At 42.1% G+C, this 25,659-nt stretch overlaps 3 protein-coding genes across 9 annotated transcripts in view; 2 read left to right on the top strand and 1 right to left on the bottom strand.

Annotated features, from left to right (window-relative positions):
• The window catches only part of Ca-beta (Ca2+-channel-protein-beta-subunit), a 47,427-nt gene that overhangs the window by 7,789 nt on the left and 13,979 nt on the right, over positions 1 to 25,659 (top strand). For 3 of the 5 annotated variants that reach the window (NM_001259049.3, NM_205962.3, NM_078822.4), the window contains exon 1: positions 24,883 to 25,388. In NM_001259049.3, coding sequence (NP_001245978.1) covers positions 25,317 to 25,388 — 72 coding nt within the window. In that variant the 5' untranslated portion in view covers positions 24,883 to 25,316. Of the gene's footprint in view, positions 1 to 20,464; positions 20,596 to 24,879; positions 25,389 to 25,659 lie in introns of those variants that run through there. The other 2 variants (NM_001273447.1, NM_001298907.1) reach the window with 2 other exon arrangements.
• Boh2 (Buddy of Hmr 2) lies at positions 15,326 to 16,724 on the bottom strand. 2 transcript variants are annotated; one of them, NM_135655.4, is made up of 1 exon: positions 15,326 to 16,724. In NM_135655.4, exon 1 carries the CDS (start codon positions 16,522 to 16,524, stop codon positions 15,766 to 15,768), a length of 759 nt encoding a protein of 252 aa, NP_609499.1. In that variant the 5' UTR covers positions 16,525 to 16,724; the 3' UTR covers positions 15,326 to 15,765. The 2 variants fall into 2 exon arrangements, with proteins under 2 accessions (NP_609499.1, NP_001285838.1); NM_001298909.1 differs by having other exon boundaries at positions 15,525 to 16,724.
• Vm32E (Vitelline membrane 32E) lies at positions 24,091 to 24,589 on the top strand. Of its 2 annotated transcripts, none has more exons than NM_001298908.1 (1): positions 24,091 to 24,589. In NM_001298908.1, the coding sequence occupies exon 1, from the start codon at positions 24,122 to 24,124 to the stop codon at positions 24,470 to 24,472; it is 351 nt and encodes a 116-aa protein (NP_001285837.1). In that variant the 5' UTR covers positions 24,091 to 24,121; the 3' UTR covers positions 24,473 to 24,589. The 2 variants fall into 2 exon arrangements, with proteins under 2 accessions (NP_001285837.1, NP_477103.1); NM_057755.2 differs by having other exon boundaries at positions 24,091 to 24,527.

Here is a 25,659-nt window from a genome sequence, read left to right as displayed (position 1 = left end):
ATCTGCCTGAAAACGGGAATTGCAAGCGCACCAATTTCGCAGCTTAATTGTTTGGTTGCATGGCAAATTGCTCTCAGATATACATATAATACATACATATATGTGCACATTTATACCTAAATAATGTAGTGCCCACATGGATTTCATGCGAATCGCGGTGGCTTCTAAAGCATCATCAATCTTGCCAGGCGCCTTTCAACATTTCCAAGCCATATATCGATTCTTGGCGGGCCAACTTGAAGGACTTCCGTTGGCGGGCAAACACTGCATACACCCTCAATCTGTAGAGAATTTATGTAATTCTGTACTTTTCGTTCAACTGATTGTCAGGTTAAATATAAAATATATGTATATTTACTTACTTAAGTACAAAATTGGAATAAATAGATTCATCGATAGGGGAAGTGATTAAGAAAGAAGTATAAGTATATGAAATTTTGAGCTAGTTATGTTTAGTATAATAAATTTAAATATAAAGAAAATAAATATAAATATTTCTTACATTTTCCTCACTTAAAACTTCGTGCTTCGTTAGTTTATTAGTCAGTTTCGCTTGTAAGCACTCTTCTGAAAAATGTCTTAATATTCAGTTTTCTGCTATTTTTGGGTGTACTTCCCGTTTATTGCCAGTCCGCCCTCTTATTAACACTTTTTAGAGAGGGGGAGGGGCATAATTAATTGGCCAGAAATGCCAGAGATGCGAGTGCAGGCTAATTGGGCTGCCCGGCTAAATGGGCTCAAATTGGACGCTTCGCTGGCTGTAACCAAGTACATGCGTTGGTATGCCATCGAGTGGTATTAGAACCGACGATAGGTGGGAACATTGGCCAAAGAACCGAGCCAGGAGTCGGTGGCGCTTTCCACCTGTCCGCGCGACTTGGTGGCGATGACGTTGACGATGACCACCGGCGCAGGTGGAAAATGGGCTCATCCCCCATCCATCGGAGTTCTTCGATTTTCACCACCGGGTGCGTGTGAATGGGACAGTTGCTGCTGGCTTTTCCTCTGCGTGCTCGTTTTGTAGTCGGTAAATAGTTTTTTGTTGAAATTTCAATATATGTATTGTATGTGAAGGGGCGGGGGACAGGACGACTACAGGTAGATAGACCGCAAATGAAATCATCGAGCGAGTCACCGACCGTGGTCACGGTCGATGGATATTCCGTGTCATAGTTTGCCTTCAATCGATTTCCCCTGGGCGACGACAATTGCAGCGGCGGACTGAGAGAAAAGGTCAGTTGTTGTTCACCGCAGAAATTCGATATATGAGGCAGGATCTGGCCAGGAGACCAAAGCAAATATTTCGCCTACGGCAAGAACGCGCAAGGACCTCATACAAGGGCTCATCCAAGACACGCAGACAGACAGTCGGTGAGCATCATCGCCATCATCCACGGAGGCCGGTCAACAAATGCCGTCATTCCCACCAAAGGCAAACACTTGCAAACACAGCAGAGGCAAGGATGCAAGGATGCAGGGATGCAGGGATGCAGGGATGCATGGATGCAGGGATGCAGAGATGCATGGATGCAAATGTGGCGGGCAGCCTGCGGCGAAAATAAGAGGTGGGCGGCTTGTGGGCGGTGCTGCGTGTGGGAATTGTAATTAGTGGCACTTTCCCAGTTGGCTTTGTTTGCACACACTCGAGTGGGCTGCGCTGCGCTGCGCAGAAGAGGTCCTGTCGTCGCATCCTCCTGCCTTCCATGTCGACCATCATCTACCATCTCGCATAGCCTCCTGACTGGCAAACACACACATATATATTCCCGTCAAATATGCACTGCAAATATGCCGAGTGAAACATTATATTTCACTGGCACTGTCAGAGGCTCTGAGGCGGCGATTGTCGGGCAGTCAGGAAATCAGTTTCTGATGCCAAGCAATGCACTTATGTGCATGTATGTAGTGCAATAATCAAGGCAAAAGCAAATATCCAAGGACTTGCAGCCTGCAACTGCCGAGAGGAATATCCGATTACACTGCGCAACAGAACAGAATAATATTGCTCAACTTTATGCGTTGCTTTAATGATTTGAAATGGGAATTAGATATTTAATAAGGAATCGGTATATTTGATTTTAGTGGAACTCAGTGCATTTCAGATAAATTTTCTTTTCAATCATGGGAAGAATAGTGAATTCTACAATAGATCTACATGAGTATCGTAAAGATGATTAAGAAGAGCAACGCCTTCCGCATAAATGCCTAATTTCGTCATGTATATTTATTAATTTTGATACTTTCAAATATTTCGGCTCAGTTCATCAAAATGATTTCCAAATTATGCAAATCGTTTTACGTGCAAGCTGGACTCAAAACTGGAACACACTTTCCCAACAAAATAAGAGAAAAACTAGCGCCTCAATTGGCCCTAAATCATTTTACTACCATTCGCTGGTCGGCTCTCTTTAGCTTTTAGCCCCAAAAAACTTGTTGACCGGATGGATGAAACGGACCTACACACATCTTGGAAAATTATTTGCCATTGTTTTTTTTTTTTTTTGTCTGTCGAGCCGAGAGCAATTGTTGTTGGCCCAGAGTTTCCAACCATAATTCTTTTAATTATATGATCTATTACACTGGACCCGAGCATATGCAGATGGACATATTTCTCGCACACTTGTAACACATTTTAGCATATTTTATTAATTTAAATAATTCACTTGGGTCACTCCGACTGATGTTAGAGCAGCGATAACCGAAAACAGTTGTGGAAGACGTTGTGTGGGGGAGTTTGTTCAACGATCAGTAACGAAAAAACCGGGAAACTTTCATGCACTGCAACAAATTTGTTGTACTTAATGCGTAATTTTTAAACATACTTGGAAAAGGATATGCACTTAGACCTCATATAACTCTTTCGTACAATTGAATATTGCAATGTTGAGTTGAATTCGAGACGACAAGTATAGCAAACTTTCTCCCGATGTAATTTGTGTGAAGAAATGAGGAATTTAAAGTCGAAGAAAACCCAGCGAAGCGTCCAAGCGACCGCATCCACCTCCGTTAATTTGTCGAGGCCGCTAATTAAATTCAGTGGAAAACTGCTGCATTTACAGCACGACGAGTCCAAAAAAACTACATTTTAAATGAATTATTTTACATTCCGTAATTCGTTTATTATTTAACCTGCCCCAGGGCCGCCTTCGCATCTGGCCAAATTTGGTTCGGACCACATTTGCTTGGCCTGCTGCTGATGGATTTGTCGGCGCTCTGTCCACGACGGCACTTGAGTAATGGGTGTATAAGCGTCGTCTACGCCCAACGACATTCAAATGCCGGGAAGAGAGAGATCGAGAAGAATGCCCATTTGGTGGCCAAAAGGGAAGTGAGCTAGCTGGCCAACTACGGCTGATGGTGATTAATGGGATCTGCAATTAATAGGATCAGCTATAAGTTATAAGTTATATAACCATGTGCCAAATTAAAAGTTAACTAATATTTGGAACACTCTATAAAGAAGCTTCTTCTATATGTATAATGCAATATTTCAATGTTCTTATATGTACATGTCTGCTTATATTATGAAATTGCTGCATTGTTTGAAGACCCATTGCAACCTTCCACTAAAAGTGCCACAATATGCACACTTTGCACGTAAAACCCTCGGGATACAATGCTGCAGTGGGTGCCAAAAGTCAATAGCTGGCGTGATGCCCACCTTACCACCTTAACTCACTGTTTGCTGACACACAAAAGGGCTGGGGATGCATAGAAAAGATCAATCTCTCCCAGAAGCCGCCTCGTCATTAACGTTTATTAAATGCAGCTAATCCTTTGGCGCCACTGACACCGCGATGCGTGCGTGTCAAGTGGCTGAGATTGAGCCCGGTGGATGGATCGGCATTTAAATAATGAATTGGGAACCCAATACCCGAAACAATGCGATGGTAACAAGTGGCTCTGGGATCCTCACGCGCCATCCGTCACCTGACAGTCGACCCATCAGCGGTCGTCATTCAGATGTTTTGACATCACAACATCATTATCTACTCGTCTAACTCGACGGCATGCCCCCTTGAGGTTGCCCCCTCGAAGTCTGGCTGTCGTATGTGCCTCATCATCGTCATCTTCGTCGGCGGTAAGGTCGTGGAAAAACTGGGAGAAAACATTTTCTTTGCCACCGATCTCTTTGTAATTCTATAAGGTACACAATGCGTTGAGGGTATGCTGTTTTGACATAAGTTTAAAGACTTTCTTTTGTTTTCTTTCTCCTATTAAGCTTTACTACAAGCATGGGTATCATTTAGTCTTATCGTTTTAAATTACATTGTTTTCCATTTTTTTTTTTTTACCTAACAAGGTGCCCGTTTCAACCCGTCATAGTTAAGTACTTGCTGGCCAGTTTGTTTTTGATTTGCCTGACGACACTGAACTGAATTGGCCCAATTAAGCTGCCACAATGGGTAATGCCTCCATGGGGGTGGGTATTTCCAAAGTCCGGGGACTCAAGAACTGGCCCAGAACTGGGAGACTGGGACGTAAAACCAATTAGATGTCACTGGATGGATAGGCCTGGGCACTAAAGTTTTAATCACTGTTGATCTACACCATAAAGCAGAGGGGCACTTCATCGCCTCCGCCACTCGATACATCGTATTTTACAGCCAAAAAGAAAGTGTGAATCAATTAGCCTCGACCCCTGGCTCAATCTCAATTGTTTGCTTTGGCGAAAAAACAATTAGAGAATTTTATTGCTTTCGATTTAACTACGGCCCGGTCCGGCACGGTCCGTATCCAATTGTCTTGGGCGGTGGTTGTCTCTTGTTTGCCCACTTGTTTGTTACCATGTTGTTGTCCATGTCGATGTGTCGTAAAAGTGTTTGCAGCTCATTCCGGCCCCGTCACTGGGTCGCCGGGTGAAAGGCCACACGGCGATAAAAACCGTAAGTGCAGCCACTCACTCCACCACATTTTCCGAACTATGGCCCGGAGTTATGCCCGATTACCATGCCGATAAGACCGTCGAGGCTCGTGCCTCAAGTGACCTGTAAAGGAGTTACACATGGTCTTAAATTCTAATCCAAATTTGCTCTGAAAGCATGGGAACGCTACCCGCTGTGGATGGTGATCAATAATATATATACCTTGGCATTATTAAAAATTTTAAAAAAATATTCTGAGCGATGGTGTCCAAACAAAATGTGGTTTCTCCAGTAGATTTTACTTCTTAATTAATTTAAGTCAAGCATATATAATACTTATATTACAAGATACTCAGTATAATGTGAACAAATGTGGGGTGATCTCAATGATATGGGTTCGCCTGGAAAAACATTTCATAGAACGATGGAGGAGTCCGCAGTCAGCGGATCTGTCTGCAAATGCCCCGTCATCATCGTCATCTTCATCACCAGCGTCGAGGCGTCATCGTCGTCATGGCTGGTTCTATGATGAAAGGGGATGTGAATGGGGGCGGGGGAGCGTTTAGAGTGGAGGGGCGGTCGTTTGGCACGCGTTCTCTTCGCCGATCTGCCGCTCGAATGAAAATGATTAGTTTGTGTTGTCCATTTTGACAAGCGTTGTCATTTAGCCTGTCCAAACATTTTCGCTTGAGAAATTGAAAATTTGACAAATCCCCGAAATTTGTTTGATGGTGCTCAATTTGTTTTAAATAAAGTAGATTTAGCTTTGTTTATAAAGCACGCAAAAACTCCAAGCAAGTTTCTTTGTTCTTCATAAATGCGGTCAAGTAATATTGCCATATATGAGAAAACCATATGATTGATTATAGTAATTGGACTAGAAATGACAGAAACAATAAGTATCTTAGATGGATATTCGATCACCGTCCAGTGATTTCTGAACTTTGATTTGTACATAGACACGCCAGCAATAACTAAACTTTAATCATAACCGGGCCATAATTATGGCCCGAACGCAATTAAAGGGCTTAGGCATGGGGAGCATTTTATGTGCAGGGCGCAATAAAAATGCTTTATACGATATGAATATGTTTTTCCCATAGCTCCGGGTCCAGATCGCACGGAACGAATCTTTATTTATGGCATAATGATCGCCGACGTCCAGCGTTCCGAGTCTAAGTCGAAAAGTAAGAAGGAAAACCGTATATACATATATTTTTTTTTTTGGGTTCCCAATACCCGTCTCATCGCTTTACGATCAATGTTCAATTTGATTGTGTGAGTTGGGACTCATCTGCAGCTCGACGTTGGCCCCGACTCTCGATAATTCTTTATTATTTCTCTAAAACTTCACCTTTAATTAAACACGAAACGAAATTATAAAATTGTACCTGCTTTAGCAGCCGCCGTCGCTGTTCAGCTTCAAGTCAAAGAATCGCGGTCCCATCGGTAGTATGTTGCATACCTATTACTTTATAAAGTTAGGGCATGTTACTTTATTATGGGGAAATATAATTTTGTTCATATTTGGTGTAAATTATAAAGGTTGCGGAATAAATATATATATATATACCCCATATATACTCATACCACTTTCAATACATTTCCCAATCGTAATATGTTTAGAATCGTACTAGGTATATGATAGTCTTAAACCTCTGACGTATCGATCTTACTTGTTTTCATTTAGTTCTCTGCAACTGCGGGAATTTTTACCTGGCCAGTACACTGGGCGTCTCTTTCTGTTGCCCACTCCCTTACCAATCAGCCTTCCTCTTTCTTCTCCATTTGCTCATCTGCTTGCCCCGGTTTTCGTCTTGTGTGTGTCCCCAAATTCGATCAATTTAGATACAAACATCAGTACCTTTTTATTAAACTACTCTCGCTGTGTAGCTACATCTGTATCTGTGACTGTCCATCTGTATCTGTGTCTGTGTTTCTGTGACTCTGTGTGGGTTGGCAGCAATACGTGCTGCCTTAATAAGCCCGTTAATGGAATATTAGGCAAAGAGTTTTATTTTTGGTGGCAGGAGGCATACGCACATGGCGACACACTGGGGCACAAACACTCCGATTGAGTGGGACAAAAAGACAAAAAAAAAAAAGTAAGGAGGGAAAAATGAAACAGAGGGGACACCATCGAAAGTCAGGCTGAAATTATCGGAGGCTGCTGCTTCTTCAGCCTCTTTGCACACACTTCCCACCGAGGTGGGCATCTCACGGATACAGATACTTTATAAGCACACACGCATCGAACGATCGAACGATTTTAGTGCTGGAATGCAATAAAATTTTATTTTTGTTTTGTCCGATTTGATTCAAGTTTTATAGTTTGTCCGCTTATTGTGTGTAGGAGACTAGCGCACTCACACAAATTCAGAACATGAGACAAAACTCGGATACATTCCATAATACAGACACAGTCTGTTTTTGTACAATGACAAAAATTCCTAAACTGGTACAGGTATCATGGTTGAAATCGGTTTACAAAACTTCGGGCACTTCGCGGTTAGACTCACCAATTTATGTATGTCCAACTGCAAGCGATTGAAATATTTATGGCTACCAAAATAAACAAGTTTTTTCTAATACGGATCTTAGGTATAGTTGAAGTGATTATGCTTTGAGTAAATTTTAATAAAATATGGATAAATTCAGAGCGCTACCAAAGGAACTACTCTTTAATAAGCAGGCATAAGCTTCATAAAAACAAATATTGCAGATATATATTTCATAGTAAGCACATATTATTTAATTATTCTTTAGTTTACATTTTTCTTTCCCCTATCCTATAAATTATCCCGTACCCAATGTCACAGATCTAAAAGCTAACTATCTCAGGTACGAATGTGTGCAGCTGAAGGAAAATATTCGACTGGAGTGGGATCTATATCTACAATATATGTGGCTGACATAAGCCAACTAAAAATAATACAAATACGGAGCGATAAATCTTGTAGGTGAAAGAAAGTGGAAGGCAGAACGAGGGGCAGCCAGGCGACGTGGCCATGGTGATATGGAAGTGCTCCGCCGGGATGAGGTTACTCGAGATGAAAATATAGGGATAGGCATTGGGATAGGGGTCTTCAGACGGCAGCGGCGGCGGCGGCTCTCCAAAGTACTTTTGTCTAATGGCAGTCACACGTATTAGAATTACCTTTTGGATTGGCTGCTGGCCGTGTATCCACTTCTTTGGGCCCTGTACATAAGTATCAAACTGTTTCAAATTAACGAAGAAAGGGGAGAAAGATACAGCGACATTGCGACGTTTTTCGAATCGCTTTTGAATAAATTTTAGTCAGAGATCTTTGGGGTCGGTCGTTGTCTTCGTTTTTCGTTTTTGGTAATAACATTTGTCTAGTCCCTCTCTTTCTTCGACCATTCGCCTTGGAGTCTTGCTATGCTATACTATACTATATAATTCCGAGATCCTCCTGCCAGATAAATGGAGAGATGGAAAGAAAGCGTCTTGTTCATTATTTTTGTGACCAGATGGGTGACGGGGGAAATCTGTTGGTCCGGGTATCGTTTTCCTCGTAATAATTTCCCAGCCTCGATCCAATGGAGAGAGGGTCATAAAAAATGCATCTCCATTGCTGGTACCGCTCGATCAAATTATGTAAATTTTTGTTTTAATGCTAGTATCGAAATAAGCATCCCAACTACAAAGACAACGCGCCCAGACGAGGAAATCAGAAAACTCAATGGTAATGGGTAAAGTGGTAATGTTATACAGATAAAGAATATTTTTATATTTATTTACAAATCATAAATTTAATGTTTGATAAACTTTTAAATAAGTTTTCATGAGAAAATCTTTAACTATGCCTACACAATAAAACAAATGATATACATAGACAAATAGATCAAGTATAATCGAGAATTTAGCGCACAGTTAATAAAGCTTAACTCCAAAAGAAAAGGTCATTAAACTTGGTCAATAGTGTGGAGGTGGCGAATAGACTCTAGAGCAAACTTTTTGGGTTGCGTAAACCAATTTTAGTTTTAGCCAGTCTAACAATTTGTACTCCACTCCATAAGAAGGATTTCCTTCAAACAAAGAAGTTGAACCGAGCAATAGATCATTGAACAAAGCCACTAACCGTTGCCAAATTCCATTTGTGGCACATTCTTTGTTTTTGTATCAGTTTGTCTTGCCACGTACAACAGTGAAATGTATAAATAATGTCTTGTCGCTAATTTCATAGGAGTTATTAATTAATGTATATGGCCGGGAGTATCTCTTAGAATTCGTTGTCGGCTAGTTCTACCATCTGCGGTCATTCCCATTCTCATTTGTATTCCAATTTCAATACCAAGTCCAAATCCAAGTCCAAGTCCAAGTCCAGTTGATGTTATGCTAATCGGAGGCGGGGAGCAACCAAGTAGCGGATGCTGGGAATGGGAATGGGTATGAGGGGCTCTACGAGATTCGGTGGAGACATTTTCTCTGTATAAAATTAAATATCGTTTGATTGCCTTTTTGTTTGGTGCGGAGGGATTTTTCTATCTTATTTCCAGTTTTCTTATTTTGCTTATTATTATTATACATACTTGTATGGTTCCCTTTCGAAGCCAATAAATACCCACTAAAGAAATTTGAATAAGATTTGAAATTTCTTCTTAGTTTGGAAAGTTCATTGCACCGATCGAAGATGTGAAACGAACGTGTTTTGTTGTTGGAACTATGTTGCTTAAGTAGTTACTTCGGGAATTCTCCGAACTGGAAAGGATTTTACACAACGATGTGGATGGCCATGATCGTGAATCTAATCAGCAGGTGTTGTCTGATCGTTCGGTCCAATTATGGCTAAGAAAAACTGGAGTACCCAAATCGCATTTGTCGAACGTGATTTCGCACTCAAGATAGTTGCATGAAGGACACAGTTCCCGCCTCCGTTGTCCTTCGCTTCTAGGAACTGGAATTGTCCAAAATGCATTCCGTCGGTGTTCTTTTGTTCGCCACGTATCCTCGGACGTGCGTCCTGCCAACATTTTCGTACTGTTTTCATTTCTAGATTAACAAATTGTCCCACATATGAGCAAGTGTTGTAATTTCTGTATCAGGAGAGGCAGCCTTTTAAAATTCATGCTAAATTTTCCACTTGATAGTAGATAAGAAGCGCAATTCAGTCGTATAAATGGACCAAACTATTTAAATGCGATAAATGCCAATTGTTTCAATGCGTACATAAAGGACATACGATGCGGTTTCTGTATAATATTCTGCTCAACTAGGACAACATACAATATAACCAAAAATCTCTTGGTAAAACAAGTGGTAACTCAGTGCCAAATTGAATTATAGAACCACGTCTTTCAGAATTTGAACAAAAAGCGCGAAAATACCTGCACGGATTTTGCGGAACACCGACATTACGTATTGAATCACATTTTTTACCGTCAATTTCCCAGCTCGTGGTCGAAATTACTCACAAAGTTTTCCAATGAAATGCATGAATAATGTTGAAAGAAGTTGGATAAGTTCGCGGTGCAATCACAATTATTTTGGCTCCAGCTACCAAATAATGGAGGCGAACCACTGAAAGGATGAATGGATGGCTTGGCGAGGGTGTGATCCGGGGAAGGGAATGTACCCGGGCATTCGGAGGCAGTGAGTCAGCCGCGGCATCGCATCGGTGAACAGGAAACGGGCAACATGACGATGACGGCGGCGAGGGGGAGGAGTCGAGTGCCTGCAGCGCGAAATGTTGCACCATGCAGGCAAAGGAATTCTCCACACACACACACAACCGACTCCGATTTCACATATCTCCGGGCTAATAAAAAATATTCTTTATTTCCGAAGGAGTAAATGTCTGAACAAATTTGAGCTGCAATGAGCACAGCTATAAAGAGTCGGTCACCGAGATTACTTGGCAGCAGATTGTAGTATCAGGTCGGGCTCATTAGACCACATGAGATACAGAGATATAGTTATATCCATGCTCCATCAACGACAACGGCAACAAGCGAAATTCTGCAGAAGAAACCAGCACAAGATACAGATACATGTGCAGGCCAGGCAGATCGACCTTGAAAATGCAAACTATGCCGGCTGAAGAAGGCGCTACCAAAGTGATGGAGCCATCGGTTTGCGGTTGAGGAGTCAAGGGGCGCTGAGTGTACCAGGTCCTATAATCTCTGTTCACGGACCCAGATCGCAAAACGAGTTTCGCTGCATCTGTGTGCGGAGCGTATCTAACAGATACATCCGCATCTGTATCTGTATCTGTATCTGCACAGGCACTCACATCGCGATACATGGGAAAGTCAAAGCGAAGAACCGCAAAGCGAAACTCGGTCTTTGTGCCAATAGAACTTAGAATGCGGTAGGACGAAGATGGGAAAGGCGAAGAACGATGCTGGCAGCCCCTGCAAGTTGTTATTCTCCTCGGAGGAAAGAGACTTTGCTCGTTTTGTTGACTCTGGTTTGTGGGACACTGCAGAAAACGATCCCCTACTCAAATATACACTATTACGAATTTCGCTAAATAAATTAAATTTCATTTGATGTCTGATAAAAAAAAATTTATTTACAAAATTTCCAATTTGAAGATACTTTGTTATCATGACTAGGAAACTTTATGTAAAATATTTTTTCGCAGTGCACATCCAACTTTGCCCTACACCACAATTGGGCCATTGTGGGAAATGAGAGCAAGTTATGCTTCTAAACCCGTTCACATATGCTTTTTCCTTATTTATTTTTTATTTTCTTTTAGTTTTGGGATTTGTTTTGTTGGCAAGTCTGTGTGGGGGCGGCGATATGCAAGATTTGATTTTGACTTCACATGAGAAATGGATATTCGCTCGCAAAATTTAATTAACTTCATTAATTTGCCCGCAAACTTGACACATTTCAAAATTAAAGAACATTAAGGGAAGGGATGTTCTTCAGAAAACTCGTACATAGATTGTGTATATTTGAGTATACATTTTCATAAAAAAGCTACCACCTTTTAAGGTAAATGAATAGTTTAAGAATCTTATCTTTCATTTGTCTAAAGCAAGCTATCTTACAAGCGAAATTCGATTAGCTTTACTTGTGCAACAGAGATATTTTTGGGTAATTTTTTAAATAATTGATCTACTTAAAGATAAAATGGTAGATATCTAGCACCAAGTTGATTCCACAGAAAAACAGAGACATTTTAAAGAAGCTTCGCAGGCACAACCTCAAAGGTAAAGTAATCAGGCACTTATCTGCAAATCTGAATTCCTTGAACCAATGAAACCCCAACTATGCATTATTGCCACCGGCAAATCGGGCCATTACATCCCGGCCAGAAAAGCTGCGACAGAACGCCATGTAGTCGTGGTGGGAATGACAATACGGGGCTTCATAAAGATGAGCGTTTTATGCATCCTTAACTTACACTCTATTTTAATTGCCGCGCGCGATCCTGAGAAGAGGCTTCATCTCCTCCTTTCTCCGCTGCAGTTGCGGACTTAAGTCCAGATCGGCCAAGTCCCATCCGATCTCATGTGCAATTAAACAATCTGTGGTGAGGGGGAGGGCAGATGAAGGGGCAGGGGCTGGGGCGTTGGTTGTGTGGGGGATAAGAGGGGTGCGCTGGCAAAAGCAAATTTACGTCCCCTGTCAAGAGGCAGCGACGTAGCGTATTTAATATTTTTCAGCGTGCTTTACCTTTTCATGTTGTGTCATCATCAGCTTCAACTTCACCTCCAGCATTCAGCATTCAGCCACCGAGCCAGCGTACAGATACTCGATCCCTATAGCGATTCCGATCCCGATCCCGAGACCGATCCCCAAGCCCATCCTGTTCCTTCACAAATTTGTACGCTCAACTACAAACTAAAAAGTCTTAAAGTCTTAAAAGCATTTGCGGCCAAAAGGCAGCGGCGATGGCAAAAAGTAAACACAATAAAGGCATAAAAATTGCGAGTGAGCAAAACAAATAAAAATCGAAGCTGAGCGAAAAAGACGCGATACAAAATGCTGACCACTGTCCATGGGCGAGGGGGTTGTGAGGGGGGAGGGGGGTTAGAAGGGGCTATCCCCACGTTGTTTTGTATCTGTGCTGCTCATTTGCACTTGGAATACAAAAGATACATTTTCGTAAGACCATTTTGACATGACAAGATAACGACAAGCAATCCGACCGAGCGACTCACCAGTTGGAGCCTCCCAAGGGGCTCGGGAGAAGGGGGCTACCCAGCCAGGGGACACCCTGTACCGCTCATTGGCTCCTGGACACCTCCCCGCCCGACCATCGAACCATCGAACTAAGCAACCAGCCCAAGCAAACCCAACCGACCTTTGGCTGAGTGTTTCGTATTTTAATTTTCATTACGGCCACTTCGGCTTACCTCCCAGCACTGGAAAAAAATGCAAGCTGATTTGTATCTCATTTTAGATTTTGTTCAATATATATTGTATTTAAATAAAATTACCACAAAATATATATTTTTACTGACCATTTGTGCGTGATAAAACTTTACTATTATTTAATAACAATAATAATTGCAGTCTATTGTAACGTAGGTAGATACTATTAAAAGGTAGATTAAATTTAATATATTTAATTTACGAAAATTAAAGTGTTTTTGTTGGCAAAGCTTATCGATGTAAAATATTTAGTATGCATAAATAATAGTATGCATTTCAAGATTATAGTATTTGTTGTGCTGAGATTAAAAAAGTAGGGATAAGCCTAACTTAGAAATTAGTTTTTTTTACTTATTGCTATTTTCTCTCAGTGCTTTTTGCACTCTCCGCCGCCACCTTTTATGCACTAAAGGTTCTTGAAAAGCTGCGCCAGCGACGACAGCAGCGAAGTTCGCGCAGGCAGCTCAAAAGTGAGTATTTCCAAGAAATTGCAAATTATTTTTGAGCCGAGCGCCTGCGCCTGCTCCTCACCCTGCCAGTTCCCCCCGGTCCCCAAGTCCTCAAGTCCCCAATCCCGGACTCCTCGAGCTGGAGCCCGAGGCCCAAATGCGAGGTACCCAGGTCTCAGTTCCGCGGCAGAAGCCGCCGCCAAAATGAGTTAGCATCCCAAAAACCCAACCGGCTGGCTCTCGTGTCTGTGGAGGACCCTTCGACCTCCTCCTCGCCGAATCCGCAGACCACTACTACTCATACTACTACTACTACTACTTCGGCCCATTGACACCCGCGTACCGCGATCCTCTGCTCCTCAGGTGACTCTCTGTCCAGCCATCTCGGCCATCAAGTGTCCCAACTCCATCCATATGCTCCTTTCTCGCTCCCTCCATAAAGTCGTGTTTATGCCTTCTCATAAACATTTTTATTTTAATGATTTTTATTATTGCGCACATTCGTTACTTTTTATACAACCCCGGCGAGGATCACTTCAGCATCTTCTGCGTCCACGCTGGCGTATCGAATTTGATTCAACCGCCATGTCCCCACAATTGAGTCCTGATCTCCGCCGGCTGGCTAAGTAGTTGCGCCTGTACCTGCTGCCCACCTATACAAACACGCATAAATTTATATGTTTACTTATGCCTGGAAACCAAACGCACCTCTGACAATTCAGTTGGAAGTCAGTTTTTCAAGGATTTAGTTAGCTTAAAAACAATCACGAACTCATAATTTTCCTTGAATATACAGAAAATAAATGTCTTCTTATTTCTCAAACTAAGAGAAAAATAAGTAATCAGTTAATAATAATTTTTTCTTTATTTCATATAGTGAATATTTGGATGAATGAATATTTAAAATTTAACAAATTTTATTTTGAACAAATAATTCCTTTAATTAACTTGATTTAAAGATCTCCTTCGCTGGAGTAATTTCGTCTGTTTATGCTACATACCCCGTCCATTCACGGACATCCATGGGGACACCTTTCATGTGGCAGCAGGGATCGGGTTTGGGATAATTTGATGGCCGACTCCGGACAGTCCCTGCATTTGCAAGCAATAAAAATTAATTTACGTTCGATTGCAAGGTTTTCGCGCTCGAAACGAGAGTGAACCCGCCGCCGCCGCCGCCTCCGTTGATGACACATAAAATGCCACGTTTACGGCTCCTTAAGACGCGACTCGGTCTCTTCACTTTCTGCCAACATAAAAAATGTTAAGTTCGAAAAATGGCGATTTTTTTTTTAAGGAGAGCAGGAGGCATGTGGCACGCCATCGCAACGTTTCAAAGTGGCGCACTACTTGCCTAAAACAGAGAGTAAATCGGCGCAGTTGGCCATTTGGATTTGATGCCCCTTCACCTTGCCAGTCCCCCGTCTCGTGGGCTTGGCGATCAGAGTACCTTTCCAGGAATCGGAAACTGGGCTCGTCCGCACTCCGCCTGTTCCTCTGGACAGGTCTGCGCTGCGGCACTTCCAGCTTGAACCTGAGTGCTTTGATGTTTGGCCCGTTTGGCTGCCAGAAACTAATATCCTTTGCGAAACTGATATGATTTCGGCATGGAACGGGTTTTAGGATCATTCGTACTTATATAATGACAAAAGCTTATTGGGTTCATTAGATTTATTTATTCAATTTTTTATCTTATTTTTCCGATAGATTTTTATTAAACATATTTCAATTCAACTTTGGTAATGATTATCATTGCTAAACAGAACTGCATTGGTGATGATGAAGTATTCTTCCTTTAAACATTAACCAATTTTGTATTTTTCCAGTCTTAATTGTTTGAAAACATCTATGTAATTTATATAGCAGATCATAAGTTGATAACGATCTAAAATGATTATGAGCTAAGCAATCCCACTTCTCATAAGTTTTTTATTGAATAACTTTAGATTTATGTGGATATACATTTAGGAAACACACAATATTGTTATACTAAATTTATTGGCCTAGATTAACTATATTTAGGGTAGGTCGCTGTAGTAGTTGACCCAAGCGTTTTTGGCTTAACTAAAGTATTCCTCCGCAAAGGGAAGTCGGTCATCTAGCGGCGACTATTCTCCTCCAAGCGCGCCACCGTACGTCGCAACTCGACAAGCTCCGCCTGAAGGCGATCCACGGAGTCAGCTTGAACTGCACTGACAGCTGGGAGAGGGCCTGAAGGAACTGGAGCTGGAGCTGAAGGATTCACCGCCAAGGGTGGAACGGCGCGTCTAAATGGTACTGCACCCTCTACGCTGGCGATGGAGAAGTTCGGATGGATTTGAGGAGTAGTCACATGGCCAGTGGCCGCTGGAGTGCCCGCAGACGTTGAGACGCTGGCCACTGGCCGTGATAGTATTAGCGATGAAATATAGCCCGATGGCGGAGTTCCCTTATGGTTGGTTAAAAACTTTTGTAGCTTGGACGCAGCACTGTCACGTTGCGATTCCAGCAGCAGACGCATGGCCTCCTGGTCGCCGGATCTGGCCTTCTCCAGCGAGTCGGAGCCCTCGTCGATGATCACATAGTTGATGACATGGGCATGGGTGCCCGGCTTTATTCGGTATACTAGCTGTCCACCATCACTAATTTTCGAGAGCGCCGGAATGTCGCCCATATGGGCCATTTCGCCGCCCACTTGAAAGATCGATGTGTGCCCATTGACTACCAGTGGCTTGGGCATTATGTACGGCGCGGACACGAACTGGGAGCACTTCCTCTTCGTCTTCTCCACCACAGTGGCCACTTTGCATCCGGTGGTGTTGCAGGTGCGCAATGGAAGCAGCGCATCCCCGCCAGAAGCCGGATTTGTTTGCTGCATTGTCTTGGCTATACGACAGTTCTCACGGCAGCTGATTGTGAATTGCCTGCTCCTCTGCAAATCGGCCAACGCTTTTCGATCACGCACAAACTTATTTTTTATTTATTTTTCTCGTTTTAGTGGTTTAAAAAACGTTTTTAATGTTAAAAACTCAGCGTTGTCTTTTTTTTTTGTAGTGTGAACCACGCGTTAGGGAATCACAGGTTTCCCGAAGATACCACGAAAAATACCATAAAATACCAGAGTGCCGTTGCGCATGTTGATAGACCGATAAGCGTAAAGCGGGAAATTCGAAAATTCTTTGGCGATTGCAAGAAAGCAAAAAATGCTTTTAGATATTTCTGGCTATTACTTATTAAATATTAGTTGTTAGAACATAAATGCTAGTATAGCTTAGCTTGTAAAAGTAATTAAGATTTAAGTTGAACATATACAACGCATTTCTATTTTTGCCTTGCAATCTAAAAAATCGCTCAATTACTAACTTATTATTTGTATATGTTTTATGTCTATAGTTGTCTGAACAAACATTAATTAAAACTATATTTGAAGCTTGCGACCATAATAGCTAATGAAGACAATTAAGAATGGGGCCCTTCTTAACACATTAAGTTCTCGCAGAGTGAGATAATAAATAATTTGCATACATAATCGAGGTGAGAGCATTCAGGTGTCTGGGAAATGGCGCGTGGGTGCAACGACCACCGCGCTGACCTCGAAACGGGGCAAATGGAGCTGGACGACGGATCGGATGATGGGTGGAGTAGAATGGAGTTGCACCCGCTTCATTTACATTCCAAGTACTTTAAGAGCGAACGCTGGTCGTTAAAAGATGCTGCTCGGATCGGACATTGAGCAGCGGGTTTTAGTACTGAAACAGCGAACGGACCGGACTGGACTGGACTGGACCGGGCTGGACAGTTCCAGCCGCCAGCTTCTTTAATTTCCACTCGTCAATCATCCATCTCGGCGAACTCAGAGTTGCAGCCTCATTGTTGGCTCAAATGAAATAATTACTTTAGCACACAGCGACTGACTGACTCCGTCTGGAAATGGATTGGAATGGGCCAACTCGGACCACGCCAGGCCAGGCCAGGCCCTTCGTGCATCTGCATCCTTAGTCATGGCCAATATATCGACTCGCATTAACCACGACAACAACTGCAGTCGGCAGAAAGGCAGTGCAATAAAATCCTCCAACACGTTTCGTCCCGAGTCCGGGAATAATAAGAAATGAAATGCCATTTATTAAGCATTAATAAGTGCAGGCGTCCACGTCCATCCGCCATCCTCGATCTCCATCTCCATCGCGCCCAAATGCGCAAGATGCACTCCCATCTGACTCAGCATGCGATGCCTGTGGGCATCCCATCAGCTCTCCTGCCCCTCATCCATCCAATGGTCACATGGTTGGTCCTATGCTCACATGCAGACTCCATTTTGGCCATAAAGTTTAACTCAGGGGGTGGTAGAATTCAGATCAAACCAGGTCTATCAATTCTTCTATCAAATCTTTATAAATGTGGGCCATCCTTTAGAGCTTCTCTGACTCCGTAATCCTTGCTGGTTAGAACTAGTTGCCTACTTGTAAAACAACAAAAGTTTCCATTTTTCAGAGCTCATTAATTTTTAATCTATGGGCTGTAGTCTGTCAACATATTAACAAAATGGGCAAATTAGTTGCATTTAATATCTACAAAATAGCCTTTCAAGTTATGCATTTGCGAATAAATATAACAATATTAAAACATATTGTTGCTAAAGTTTTTACTCTTTGATAGCCGTGACTAATCAGAATTCAAGACGGGTACCTGGGGCCTTCGACATAAAAAAAACGGCACACAAAGGACCGTCGGCACCTGCAGGGTTAACTTAATTAAATTCCATTGCGTTTTGGCTCAGAAATGTGAGCAACATGATGCAATTATGAATTATAAAATTAATATAAAGCGCACTTAACATGCAGGACCGTCGACGGCAGCGGAAATATTTCGCCGAATCCAGCCCACAGACTCAGGACTCAAAACCCAAGACCCCAAAAGCCTGACCGCAGATTTCCCCACCGCGCACTCCTTGGTTCGTTCTTCTTCTTTTGTTTGTAGCTCATTGGGTGTGGACCCTAAAATCTTAATTGCAGGGAACGCACAAAGTGCAGGAACTGGGGAGCTGCAAGTGGGGATGCGGATGCGAGGGCAGACTCTTCCTTGAAGGCCACAAATTTTCTGGCCATTATACTTTTGAAATGTTCGCCCAAGCTGGTATTATAGTTAGTTTTGTGTGACATTAGGTTAATATTTATAAATTTATATAAATTATTATTAAATATTTTCAATATGAATTTATATATCTGAATGACCAGAGTATAATAGACGTACAAAGATATACTTTATTAATGATATGTTCTTATATATGTACTTCGAAATATTTTGTATCAAGACATATTTAGTTTTTTTCAAGAGATAAGCATAAATTCATTTGATTATAAACGAAAATGCCATTTCTCATTTGGCTGATTAGTTCGCAGACTTTCTTGAATACAATTGTGGGGCTAAGTATTATTGGAAAAGTGGTTCCTGGACCCTTCCTCCGCCAATCCGCAGCCAAACCCGTGCACTTGGACCCTTATCAAGGCTGATCGATTTGGACAGTTCGCATTGGATGACTGTGGGGTTTTCGGCGAGTCATGCCCACTTTACACGGAATTTGGCGTAATGAGAGAGTATTAGTGCTCGTGTGGGTGGGGCGTGGCAGGTCATTGAACCCTGCCTGGCATTACCTGGCACTCTCGCTTGCAGGTGACAACCCTGTGCAATTGCCAAAATCCATGAGATACACGAGAAAAATGCGAACCAGCATCTAATAGCATGTGAACATGTCTGGGACTTGTCTGCCACGCCAAACAACTTGCATCCCTTTCCCTTCATTTTTGCCTTATCTCGTCTTGCTTTATTTTCAAGTTTGTTAAAAAATTGAATTCCACGACAGCGCTGGCCAAACACATGACATCCATTTCGACTGTGGCAACAGTAGCAACAACAATAAGAAGCTGGGCAAGAGAAACCAGTAAATGCGCTTAAAAATTCAGTACAGTGAACAAAATGTTATGTTAAATAAGCTGTCATAAAACTTTAAACTTAACACGGAAACTTAAAAACAAAATAACAGAAATTTCTTTCTAGCAACAGAGTATTCTTCCTTGTAACAGAAGTTTCTTTCTGGTAACAGAAGATTCTTTCTGGTAACAGAAGATTCTTTTTAGTAACAGAAGATACTTTTTCGTAACTGAAGATTCTTTCTAGTAACTAAAATTCTCTATGAAGTAATGGTAGTTCCTCAACGAAACTCACTTCACATCAAATGAACACCAGTGTGATATTGGCATAGTGCCGAAAGTTTCCGACACAGTCCTGTACTTGAAACCGATCAAGTGAGCTGCAAGCTGTGGCGACTTGGGTCGTTTTTTTTTTTTAGAGTCAGGACACTCTGCAGTTGTTGTTGTGATCGTCTGGCAGACTGAAGGCAGACACAACAACGCCACAGACGACGGGCCAGCACTTCCAGCAGTGCGAACTCGAACTGCGCAGTGCGCATGCGCAGCGTATGTAGCTGTTAGACCCACACACAGACACTCACACGTGCACTTGCACTGTCCGCGGACAGAGGGGGAAAAAAAATGAAACAAAATAAATAAATGGGAAAAAATATAAGAAGCGATTGCGAAGAGGAGACAAGCCAGAGAAACGAAATGCGAAAATGTTTGTGTGGTTAACCTTGACTTTGAAATTCTCATTGCAAGAGTCGAAGAATGTACGCAAACATAGCCACATAAATATTTATATGTAGTGCCGATCGCGTCGCTCTTCTTGCTTTTATTTGCGATTTCCTGTTTCGGTCTGCCATTTGGTTACTTAATGACTATCTCTACTCCTCTTCCTTGCAGATGAAACTAAACTAAGCCAAACGTCTTTAAATTGATCCCAGAAGCCAGAAGGATTCGCGGCTTATAGCTCAGCTCCATCGAGGAGCCCACTGCAGCACTTTTGTACGCCGTGAGAATTGCGGAACCAACAGGTAGGAACGTTAATCACAAACATACTACTACGATTAAGCAATGATTTCACAATTTATTGAATTTAATATAAGAAAAAATGGAAGACATGCAAAGTAGATAACAGAGAATGATTTGACACTCATAAAAGGATTCTTATTATGAGCAGATTTTATAATATCATTTCTTTGGATTTAGTATTTGGAATATATATACCAAAATAAATTCGTACATAACATGATTGTAAAGAGTAAAGTTCAAAGGAAGCTGATTAAATTACATTAAATATTTATAAAAAATTCCAATGTATTGCTTTACAAACTATTCTTAGCTTCCAGTAAGCATTTATTCATGCCCCCATTTCAACTGCCCATAAATAAAGTTCGATAGAGTAAATGGTCTCGTATTGCATCGGCGACACACAAGTGGCTCAACCCGCACATCCTGGTCCAGGATGCATCCGCCCACAACTGCCTAGTTGGCCCCATTAATCGTATTCAACGCGACTGTATCCTATATCCTGGCAGGAGTGCGCTTCCGCCCCATCGGCTCCTCCCCATTGAAATACGCCTTGAATGGAATTTGAAAATCGATAAATGGCAATGGCGACGGAAATTGCTCTTCCATGGCGGTTGACACCGTGTTAATGGGCCACTTATAACGGCATTGTTAGCGCTACTTGCACACGGATCTCATCCACGGCCACTTAATGTGCATCTCCGCCATTCCCATTCCCACTACCATTGCCCATACCCGCCGGTTTGGGTCTTGTTAACCCCGCAGTGTTGTAGCCAATGCAGCTGCTTCTGTTTTTGGCCACAAAACGAGGACACGTGCCCCGTTCCGAAGGCATGAATTATAAGGAATCGCGAGCAACTGAAAGGTGTTTCGTTCGCTCGGCTTGCTGCTAATTAAATTTAATTTAAAACAAAGCTCGGCATTTCGTCAACGTTCGCGATTCGAGGATACCCCGTGCCATCTCGTCCTCCATCACCATCTCATAATTGACTGCTGCTGCTGCTGGTGGTAAAAAAAAAAAGGAAACAGGGTCTTAAATTACCGGCGGGAAAGTGTGGCAACACATCGAGTCCTTTTTTTTCGGCTCGATTAACTTAGATGCCGTAAAAAGTATTAGGCTGCAGCGAAACGACTGCTATTCCAGCCTTTGAAGCACTGCAAAAAAAAAAGATGTGTTACATATGCAACTTAAGTTATACACATAGTTATTTAAATATATTTTCAATCCCTCTGGTTCATTTATAGATAGAATAAAGTTACAACTGAAAGTTAATCAAAATTTAGTTAAAATGTGACTCATCCGATCAGCAAATGATTTGTGAATAACATTTTTTCTCGGTGCACGGAGGAGGAGGATGATGGCCATGGGCCAAGGACCAGCGACCATGGTGTATCCGGCGCCGAATCATCCGCTAAGTACCGAGACATGTTATATGCTTGTCTGCTTTTTTGCCCTTGGTGTTTGTCCCCATGTGTGCGTATGTTCTGGATCCTCCTCCTCAGCCGCAGGACCAAGTCAATGGAGCAAACGGCAGGAGCAGCTGGGTCAGTCTTAGTCGCTGTCTAAGCGAAGGCAGGTGGCTCGAGCCAATGCCGATTAAAGCCACTGATCTCAGTGAAGCGTCTAGAAAAAAAATTGAACGAAAACAAAGGAGTAGAAAGAAGGCCATAAAATATTTGAGAAGTGAAGGCCTACGGATTGTATGCTTAGTCAATAAAACAAAGGCTAAGTCTTAAATATTCATTGATCAGTTGCTGAACCAATAACCAATTAAAATCCACCTAAGATGGTGTATGTCCCAAGGCCATTATTCTATATAATATTACCCCACCCTGGACTACCTGCAATTGGAGTTCCAGTTAAGATGTATATCTTGGGGCCATGTCTGGATCGCACACACACACACACATACACACACGTACGCACACCGAAAACAAGGGCAGGTATTTGTTTACCGTTAGAGGGGGCAATCAAAACGGCTCTACACCCGAAAATTTCGATGGATCCACTTCGAAACGAAGGTGCCCCACTTTGAAGGCCAGCGGCAGGCGATCGGCACAAAGCCTATGATTAAAATTTAGGTCCGATCTTATACATATGTATGTATGTATGTATGTACGTATGTGGTGTGCTTTATATGGTGCATGTGCGTAATTGCCCGACCCAAAATCCAGCGGTCGCGATCCTTCTCAAATTAAAGTATACACCCCTCTTCGCTTTTCGGCGGGGAAAGTTACCTGCGGCCAAAGTTAGATTCAAAAACAATATCAACTTGAGGGGGGCTTTCGTTTTGGACAGACAGTTGCATGAGAAACTGTTTGTTATCATCAGCAAATTGTATAACTAAAGCCACAATTAGAGAAGGAATTATTGAACGAGACACAGGTTCCAAATCGAATAGTCATCAATCATAATTATAAATATTACATCTTAAGCTTAGAAAAGAATGGGCTAGTACACACATAGCTGTTTTACTTGCTGCTCTTACGAATTAAACCAATTATGCAAATAGATCTTTTTAAGCATTATTTTCTTACCAACCTTCCAGGAAACTATGTTTCTTATTTGCATAGAATATCATTCAAAAAACGGGTTGCAATTTATGCACTCTACATTCAAGTTTATGACTGTTTCGTTTTGGTCAATTAGGATTTCCATAATAAATGGACGCAGGTCAAATCGAGTTATGACTAAAAGATGACATAAATTTTCAATACAAATTTCCATTTATTGCTAAATTATCGTAAAAGAAACTGAAACAGATAGGTTGGCAAAAAGATCTCTATATGCCGAATATAATAAAAAGAAAACTTAATCAATTAGAATATTTGCAAATTGTGTAAATTTATATTTTTATGTTCTGACTTTATAAATAAACTGAAAACTTTATAAACATTTTTTTATCGTAACATGAAATTATGTGTTTGAAGGCAAAACTCTTGAAATACGATAAACTAGTCTCCAAGGCGAAATCTAGATTGTGGTTTGTGTACTCGCTAAGGAGACCTGATCTGTTCTGAGTGTACCCGCTAGGGGTCGCTCTACTACATACGATAAGATAAAATGACTTCTTTATTTAATTTTTAGGATAACCATTTTTAAAAGCGAAGTATTTATTAGCAGATTAAATGTTACATACGTTTTATTAACTTGTAAAAATTGGCAGCCGTTTAAGTAATACTTAAATATCGTACTTGGGAAATTGGGTCAATAAACAGCTGAGGTCCAAAAAATGAGCAAATTCACATTCGATTTGCACTTTGGACGCAATAATTTAATTGCTCTGCTATTAAGCTCTGCAAAAAGGGAGACAGACTGCATGGTGACAGTAATTTTTTGCCACATTAGGTGATAATCGTCTGCTTGTTTCTAGTTTGCGACCCGTTTAAATTGCTTGCTATGTGATGGCACTGCATTTCTTAAAGCCTACGGTAAAAGTGCCGAGTTTTGTTATTAAAGTCAACGCATGAATGCTATAAGAATGCCACCATTGGTCACTAAATCGACAGTTGTAAATCACTTAGTTCATCATGCAGATCGTTGCTCTCACCCTCGTTGCGTTTGTGGCCATTGCCGGTGCCTCCTGCCCGTATGCAGCTCCAGCTCCAGCTTATTCAGCGCCCGCTGCTTCTTCTGGCTACCCGGCTCCACCATGCCCCACCAACTACCTGTTCAGCTGCCAGCCCAATTTGGCCCCAGCTCCTTGTGCCCAGGAGGCCCCAGCCTATGGATCCGCCGGCGCCTACACAGAACAGGTGCCCCACTACGTGGGAAGTCCCAACCGAGAGCAGTTGCAGCAATTTCACCAGCGCATTGGAATGGCGGCTTTGATGGAGGAACTGCGCGGCTTGGGCCAAGGAATCCAGGGTCAACAGTACTAGTGGCAAAAAAAAATTCATGTGAAGAATGTTTTCGAATTAAATCCGTCTATGCTTTAATTGGACTTTATACTATGGAACAAAAAAAAATTGGGATTGGAGATAAGGAAAACTGGTAACAAAAAAAAAAATGATTTAAAACTTATTTTTTGTTGTTTTGTGCCCTCTGCCCTCCGATTCCTTTTCGAAAGCCATAAAGAACATGTGTCGTCTGTATTTATATATTCTAACTGCAGCCGTCCTAAAACGGATTATTGCAAGCCATTTTCCGAGCGATTCACCTCTTGAATTTCCCATTACTAGATGATTCTCACGAGATCGTCTCCGTTGGTTTCTCTCGCGGGCATTTTTGTCAATGGATGCGGCGCGGGTGCCAAATATATTGTCAGTCGAAATTGCTGTCTTGTGCGGTCGGTCGCATATTCAGACGTCTCCACCGCGAACCGCTTGAAACTGCTCCACATTGCTTTGCCCAAGTGGATCACGCCCTCGGAACATAAATCCCATCAAGCATATAGATTCCAGCAGGATGGCGTTGCGTTCGTTCAAATCGCTGCCATGTGACGGACTCTAAGTCCCATAGCCACATTTGTGACCCAATTCGATGAGCAATTGTGTCTGTGTGCCTGTGTGTGTGTGTGTGTGTGCGGGGCTCTTGGCCATTTAACGATTAGTGGCCATAACGGCAAAGTGTTTGTTTATTTTGTTGTGCGACCGCAGAAACGATTCCAAAAATGATTGCATAATTGACTTTTGGCGGGGGGGTGTAGAAATCGCGCTAGACGCTCAGCATAAATTTCGGCTTGTGTTCCTATACCGTTTGTGATTCCAAAACAATTTGTGAGCCATGAAAAAGCTTCATCTGGGTGCCAAGCACAAGGGCAAGTCCTACAAGCCCTTTAGGAATAAGAATCGTCGGGTAAGTGAAAGTAATAGATCGGTTAGACATCCTAATCTTACCCCTTATTTTAATGTGCCCCCGGGCCCGGGCGGAATTCGTATATTTTTATCCACTCGATCGCTCGCAGACTGCTCGCCCAGCTTGTCAGGCTATTCACGACCATTTAAATACACACATACACGAAGTGAATACAGTGCGTACCAGAATGTAGTGCCAACGCGGCGGATGAGTGATTTTCCCAAGCGAAAGGGATGCGAGATTACTCATACGCCTAGTTTTTCTGGGCACG

This window comes from Drosophila melanogaster, chromosome 2L (assembly GCF_000001215.4).
Source record: "Drosophila melanogaster chromosome 2L".
Lineage (NCBI taxonomy): Eukaryota > Metazoa > Arthropoda > Insecta > Diptera > Drosophilidae > Drosophila > Drosophila melanogaster.
Note: the sequence above shows the minus strand (reverse complement) of the source record. Positions and strands in the feature narration are given on the sequence as shown.